The sequence below is a fragment of the Gossypium raimondii genome, chromosome 2, assembly GCF_025698545.1.
Source record: "Gossypium raimondii isolate GPD5lz chromosome 2, ASM2569854v1, whole genome shotgun sequence".
Taxonomy (NCBI): Eukaryota; Viridiplantae; Streptophyta; class Magnoliopsida; order Malvales; family Malvaceae; genus Gossypium; species Gossypium raimondii.
In genome coordinates, this window is record NC_068566.1 from 45863453 (window position 1) to 45871355 (window position 7903).

The window sequence follows — 7903 nt, forward strand, 5'->3', positions numbered from 1 at the left end:
CTTTTGATCATTTTATTGAAATTAAAAACAAAAAGCAAAGTAAGAAAAGTTAATCACTTTCTTGTTGATTTAGAAAGCATGATGGAAATGCTTGACTTTGTATATATCACTATAATTACGTATTTTATCATTTTAATTTTAATTTCTTTTAACAGTTTGCCTTTAATCATTCCATATTATATATGTAAAAAGTTGTACAAAACCCCTTGTATCAATTATAAATTGTAAACAAAAACCCATGTTGGGGATTTTGGGTCAACGAGTAAATGAAGAATATTAAATTTACAAGAGGACAAATAGCATTGTAATCCATGGAAGACGAGGTCAATTCAATGGAGTAATGGTTGATGATGGGGTTTTTCAAAAAAAAAGAAAAACCTGTCCCAATGCTAATAATTGAAGACTTTATTTAGCATTTATGTTATACATAAACCAACAAAAAATATGAATTTATAGACCAAGAAATGCAATCACCTTGGATAAGAGAGGCCTCTAAAGCCTGTTGTTCATCTTCTGGTTGTTGTCCAAATCCCTTCCTTGGTTTTCCCCATTATGTTGAAGCTTCTTCTTCTTCTTCAAAACCCCAAAGTGCTGCTGCATCACGTTACCAATTCGAGGTTAGCACCACTTCTTCTCTCTACCCTCATTTCCATTTCACCAACCATGAATCTCTCCCTTCATATCATGAATCCTTTGCTTGTTTCAACAAAGTTTACCCTCACTATTCCCAGACGGATGAAGCTGATAAGATCCGAGCTAGTGAATACCCTCATTTGGATTCGAGTGTTGCTTGTTTTGATTACATTGGCCATGGTCTTTTCTCTTATTCTCAGCTTCAAGGGTCACCGTTTTTTGATATTTGTTGTAAGTCAATAAACTTGAATTCTCAGCTTTTATATGGTGAAGAAACTGAGTTTCAGTCTGGGATTAAGAAAAGGATTATGAGTTTTATGAATGTTTCAGAAACTGATTACACCATGGTTTTCACTGCTAATCAAGCTTCAGCTTTTAAGCTTTTGGTTGAATCTTATCCTTTTGGGTCTAATCAAAATCTTCTCACTGTTTATGATTATCAAAGTGAAGCTATTGATGTAATGATTGAGAGAGCCAAAAAGAGAGGAGCAAATTGCATGTCAGCTTGTTTTTCATGGCCTAATCTGAAAATTCAAACAGAGAAGTTAAGGAAGAAGATAATAAAAAAAAGAGGGTTATTTGTCATTCCACTTCAATCGAAGGTTACTGGGTCTAGATATTCATATACATGGTTGAGTTTAGCTCAAGAAAATGGATGGCATGTATTGCTTGATGCAACTGCATTAGGTGCTAAGGAAATGGAGACTTTAGGGCTTTCATTGTTTGACCCTGATTTCCTTATTTGTTCATTTTTCAAAGTTTTTGGTGAAAACCCATCCGGGTTTTGCTGCTTGTTCATCAAGAAATCCATTGGTTCATCTGTTTTGAAAGGTTCAACCACTAATGTTGGGATCGTGAGCCTTGTCCCGCCATTGAAGCTAGAAGCACCCAAAGGAAAGGCACCATTGCATGAAATTGAGGAAATAATAGATTCAAGAACCAGCAACACCCTACAATGCAAGGCCTTGGACCATGCAGATTCATTAGGTCTTGTACTAATAAGTAGCAGAACAAGGAGCTTGATTAACTGGCTGGTGAATGCATTGATGAGTCTCCAACATCCACATTCAGAAACTGGAATCCCTGCTGTCAAAATCTATGGTCCAAAAGTAATGTTTGACCGAGGTCCAGCAGTGGCTTTCAATGTATTTGATTGGAAAGGGGAAAGGATTGATCCTGCATTAGTGCAAAAACTGGCTGATAGGAACAATATTTCATTGAGCATTGGGTGTTTACAACACATCTGGTTCAGTGATAAACATGAAGAAATGAAGGAAAAAGATAAGTTTCAGCCTGGGATAGATGTTGTTACAGCTGCAATTGGGTACCTTACTAATTTTGAAGACATTTATAGGCTTTGGGTATTTGTTTCAAGGTTCTTGGATGCTGATTTTTTAGATAAAGAGAAATGGAGATATAAAGCTCTTAATCAAAGAACAATTGAAATTTAGTCCCAAAACTTGTTAATTCTTTCATTCTTTGTATATTATTGTCTGGTATGAAACCTTTGTTGTTTTACTCTTTTTTGGGGAAGCAAGGTTCTTTAATCACATCTTTATACCAGGAAAAAACAGAGAAATCCGTTAATGGATCCGACAAAATTGGCGTCAAAGCAATCACAATCCGCCATGAATGTCACTACTCTTTTTTTTTTCTTTTTTCTTTTTGAGGTAATTTTGAAATTATGAATCAGTTTTCATCTCAAATTTTTGTGTTATTCAAAAAATTTTATTTAAGTTATTAGGTTATTTAGTTTTTTTTTAAAGTTTAGCCAGTGAGTTTCAAACGACAATTCGATAATTGATATAATGAATCAATTTCCATTAATGAGTAAAAGAACATACATTAGATCTAAATTAATTTAACGATTAGTGTCGGAGATTAGAGATATAAGTTGTTTGAAATTTAATTGGTGCAGGCAGTGTGTAAACAGATAAAACCATATAACATCAATTTCAATAATCCAATGATTTAAATAAAATTTTTGAATAGTTTTATGATCAATTGTAATTTTTAATTAAATGACTAAAATAAAAACTTCCTCATAATTTAATAAATAATAATCTAATTTACGTATTACCTAAAAAAAAATATCCCATCCTTGTAAATCTAGCGAGTTGGTTACGCACGTCATGCTGACGTCATACTGATGTGTTTTAGGATTTATTAAAATATTTTTATACGTAAATTAAGTTTTATTTTATAAAATATTTTTATTTTTTATATAAAAATTTTAATAAAATTTTGTCGTAATTAAACTTAAATTTGAAATATTATGTGGATGAATTGATTTTTAAATTTTATATTAATTGTTAATAAATATATTTATTACATATTTATTTTCTATCGGTTATACTTTAATTTTCTTAAAATAATTTTGTATTTTTATGGGAACGTATCGATTAAAATGTAACGTATATATTGGATATTGGTTATATAGTTATTTTCTCTTTTAAAATATATATTATTGTATATTCAATTTTGATATGTTTGTGTATATCATTTTAACATTCACATCTTTCTCAGTTGGAAGGACATATTCTTATGCATTAAGATAAATTTTAAGTGTGCTTTGCTGGAAAGAAAAATGAGAAGAAATAAAATAGGACGAATGATCATTTTTCATCCTAATATGTAAAATAGGACGGATGATCATTTGTATTACTTTTTTCATCATAGGTCTCAAAGATGGATCTTCTTGAATACACCATATAGCAATCATCACAAATTTCTTAACCTTTTTCATATCTTTCATGGCTTCTTCATCCTTCTCCACTAAACAATGCAATGTTCTACTCTTATAACAATCATAAACCCAATCAGCCAATATCATCTCTTCTTCTTCCTCTACGTCTTGTTCGAAATTTTTTCGACAACAAATAACCTCCAGCAACAAAATACCAAAGCTATAAACATCGACTTTGATTGTAATAGCCATGTTTTTGAACCATTCTGGGGCAACATATCCTTTAGTTCCTCGTATTGCAGTTGTGGTTCTACTTTGATCGTTTTTCAAAAGCTTCGATAACCCGAAATCTGAAATTCGTGCTGAGAATGTGTCATCTAAAAGGATATTTTCCGGCTTGATATCACAATGTAGGATACGAGAGCTGCATATTGTTCATGCAAGTAACATAGCCCTTCTGCAATTCCTACAGCAATTCTTGTTCTTTCGTACCAGTTTGGCCTTGAATTTTCGAGCAAGAACTTTGCTAATGAACCATTAATTTCTCATGTATTCATAAACCAAGAGACGGTTCTGTCCTTCGTTGCAGTAACCGAGTAGATGTACTAAGTTTTTATGGTTTGTTCGTCCAATTGCTGTTACTTCGGCTTTGAATTCTTGCTCACCATGTCTCTCCATCTTGTCTAATTTCTTCACCGCAGCCGGTTCAGTGGCTAAATCTCCTTTATAAACCGTTCCGAATGCACCATGACCGAGTTCGTCCTTGAATCCATTCGTAGCTTTCTCTAGCTCGCTATAAGTGAAAGTTTCAAGATACAATGATGGCATGACCTTTTGGGATTGAACCATTGCTTGTTTCTTCTTTGATCGGTAAAACAACATTAAAGATGATAACAGTAAAAGCAAGTTTAGTAACATTGAGCCACCGACTAGAACTGATCCGACACGGATTAATGTTGATTGATCCTTGTTGCCATTTACGGATTTTTCAGATCCTGCAGAGTTGTCATTCTGTAATTTTAATAGAGCTTTCCCACCAACATCAGGATCAATTATCCCATTTGATAATGGAACTCTCTTTTTCTTACATTTCCCATGGCTAATGCACAAAAACAGTCACTTAAACAAGCTTGTCTGCACCAATCCTCTGTCACTCCTTCGAACTGTTCATACGATTTTGAATAGATTCGTTTGCTGCGAGCCCTCGTCGTCACAAAAACTGAAGTTCAGTCTACATCCCTTTCTAATATCATTAGGTTCTATGAAAGTGTAACCTGGTATGCATTGGCATATAGGTCTTTGTTCAGCATCACTCAACCTGCAATAACTGTTGTATCCACAAGCTCCGCCGCCATACCCTCAACGGATCCTCTTGCGGATATTTGATGGTTGGAAGGATAAAGCAGTCCATGCCTTTGGCCATCTCCCACCGCTTGTAGCGACAGTACTCTTCGGATACGCATATTGTCTCAACACACCATCGTAATCAACCGTGGCTCTCATGTAAAAGTCTTGTGTTGGCGTTGATTCTAATGCTGGAAACACCGTATTAAGTAAGGTGCCATTCCCTGCTGCAAGGTATATCGCGCCAGATTGGTTGAAGATCACTTGAAAGCCGGTACCTATTGAATCTTGGGTCAACCAGTAAGGTGCCACAGCATCATTAAACGGAAAGTTCGTGGTATATAGCAGAAGGTTCCCATCACGTTGCAGCATAAACTTGTACCGTCCACTTGAGTAATTCGTTTCCGTGTAGTGAGCAATGACTTGAGTGTCAAGTTTCATAGTCTGTGTTGGTAACAACGTATCGGTAGGATTCTCGAAACTCTGCCACAAAATCGTATTATCTTGACTCGCTAGCACCAAGTTCCCTGTGTCAAGCAAGGCTGCATATGAAATGCCAGTATCAGCCGAAATAGGACTCCAAATCTGCCTGCCTTTTTGATCCTTAACAACCAAGTTACCATCGGTTGTCAGTTCAACTATCGACCCTTTTTCGAGTGGATCGTTTCTATTGGCCGACCACACAACAGTTTTTCAGGTATTTTGTCGAACCATATTGATAGTAATAAGCCATCCATTCCGATTTTTCGAAAACCGACAGCAAAATCACCCGAACGTGATGCCCGCCATACTAAGTTATCATCTTGTGCGACAAAGGATAAACCCAAGCTTATCTTGCTATAGCTTTGAGCAGTGGTTGTGTATAATAGTAGCAGAAAGAACAGGAAAAAACAAAAAGGACATTGTAGTTTAAAATCAAAAGCCATGGATGGATAATAAAGAATCTGTAAATGAACATGAAGTCTCGTCCTACGCATGACCTGTTTATACTTTTAAATATGAACTTGAAACTTGGTTTCATTGACTTTATACAGGAAGAGCTACGTCCATATCTTCTCCAATGTCATCTACAGGCCGGCCTGAATGTGAAATTAATAAAAGAAATTGGAAACAAATATGGTTAGTCAAGGAAGTGACTTGCATTGCAGGCCATATGTATTAACTTTTTATAATTATAGTCTTGCTATAAATTTTTTTGATTTTAACTACAAAGAGATTCATGTTGGTGGTAGAGGCAGCAAAACATGCAGCCATCAGGAAATAGAAAGACCAAATTGGAAGTTGAACTATAAGCCAGGTTCAACATCCCAAAAAACACTAAATAATTAACTTGATATTATCCCGTTCTCAAACATGTGGCTGTAGTTTAGTGGTAAGAATTCCACGTTGTGGCCGTGGAGACCTGGGCTCGAATACCAGCAGCCACATTTGTTGAACCATTTTTGGAATGGACTGAAAAAATCAAGGAAAGGAAGTTCATCTCGTAGTTGGTTTTGCTATAATCTTATGAAGTTTTCAATTTTTAAATAAATAAATATTATAACTCAAATTTTAAATTCAAGATTCTAAACTCCACAATTGTTAATATTTATTTATAATTAATTAACATATAAATTTTTTTAAATAAAATTATTAGGATTTATTTATAAGTCCTCGTTGATATAAAGTTGAGGTTATTATGGTTTGTGGCAGTTCACTTGGTGAATAAAGAGTCACAGGTAATTAAAATTCGTGTTCATTGAGAGGATTAGAGTTGAGAGAGTGTGTGTATTCCATACTCCTTGAAACATAGGTAACTTATTAATGTCTTATCCTTGTAAGTATGGGTTATTATGTCAGGACAATGAATATATGATGTTGTAGGAATGCAAGTATTTTGTCCATGTTAGGCGTGTGGTCCTCACGATATAAGCTCGTGGGGCCTTGGCCTTGTGGGCATTCTTGTCTCATGAGAAAATTCTAGTTCGTGGTATTGACCAGTGAGGTCAACAAGACGTGAGACTAACTCGTTGAGTGTAGGTATAACAATTGTCTCATTTCGAACTGAAGTTATAAATTGACAATTTTATTATTATTTTAATTAAAAAATATTGAATACAAAGATTGAAGTTAAAAAATAATAATTATTAATTATGGGTAAAGTTACGTTTATTTAAAATTGATTTAATAAACAATTCTTAGGGGTTAGTAATTTTTTTACCAAACTTAAAAGGGATGAAAGTAGATATTCTTCAAATGATAGGGAGGTAAAAGTGAATTTTTAAAAGAACTTTGAAAAATTTGAATATTTTTCTATTGGGATAAATCTTAAAACTACACATGAATTTTGATATTATGTTCAAATTGATATCTGAACTTTGATTTGACGCAATTATACATATGTATAATTATTTATATTGGTTCAATGTATACATAAAACTTTAATTTTGATTCAATTGTACACATTTAAAGGAATAAATACATCAATTTATTTTATATTAGAGATATATAATTATTTATATTGCAATATGTATACTTAAAATGGTGTTATATCGATAATCGTGTTAGTAATTTGCGAAAATTGAATTAAATTAATACTTCATATATAAAATTGTACAAAATCAAAATTCATGTATAATATTGCACATTGAGCCAAAGTTCATGTGTAGTTTTGAGATTTATTTCTTTTCCTTTCTAAATATACTACAAAAGGTGTTAAATATTTTTAGGTATAATGATAAATTTAGTACTTAATATTTATATATTTTATCAATTTGACCCTTATTCTTTTTTAAGCTAAATTTGGCCATCAACTTTTTAAAGAGAGTCGAATTTGATTATCAACCTTTCAATAAGAGTCAATTGCTATTTTTAAAGGAAATATTGATTAAAACATTATATTTTTAAACATGGTAGCTCGGATGACAATTTCCATGTACTTCATGTTATTTTTAAAATATTTTTGAATATTTTATAATTTTAAATTATTTATTAGTGTGACATATAAAAAATTTGTGTCATGTCAAGAAAAAGTACGTATAGACTACTACACAGGTTGTCAAGCCAATATCATTAAAAAAATTAATGTTTTAGTTATCATTTCTGTTTAAAAAAGCGATTTGACTCTTTTTAAAAGGTTAATGATAAAATTTAGCTCAAAAAAGAATAATGGTCAAATTGGCTAAATTTATCATTTTGCCTTTTTCTTTCAAAGAACTTTGATTGATATTACTTATGACCCAATAACAAAGTATCAATCAT

The 7903-nt window shown here is 32.8% G+C and overlaps 1 protein-coding gene and 1 pseudogene across 2 annotated transcripts; one reads left to right on the forward strand and one right to left on the reverse strand.

Moving 5' to 3' along the window:
- The first annotated feature begins 317 nt into the window (after nucleotides 1-317).
- On the forward strand, nucleotides 318-2183 carry LOC105789161 (molybdenum cofactor sulfurase). 2 transcript variants are annotated; one of them, XM_012616422.2, is made up of 2 exons: nucleotides 318-617; nucleotides 732-2183. In XM_012616422.2, exons 1-2 carry the CDS (start codon nucleotides 465-467, stop codon nucleotides 2082-2084), a joined length of 1506 nt encoding a protein of 501 aa, XP_012471876.1. In that variant the 5' UTR covers nucleotides 318-464; the 3' UTR covers nucleotides 2085-2183. The 2 variants fall into 2 exon arrangements, with proteins under 2 accessions (XP_012471876.1, XP_012471875.1); XM_012616421.2 differs by having other exon boundaries at nucleotides 325-2183.
- A 992-nt stretch (nucleotides 2184-3175) lies between these two features.
- Nucleotides 3176-5902, reverse strand: LOC105789730 (G-type lectin S-receptor-like serine/threonine-protein kinase LECRK3; annotated as a pseudogene).
- Nucleotides 5903-7903: the final 2001 nt, after the last annotated feature.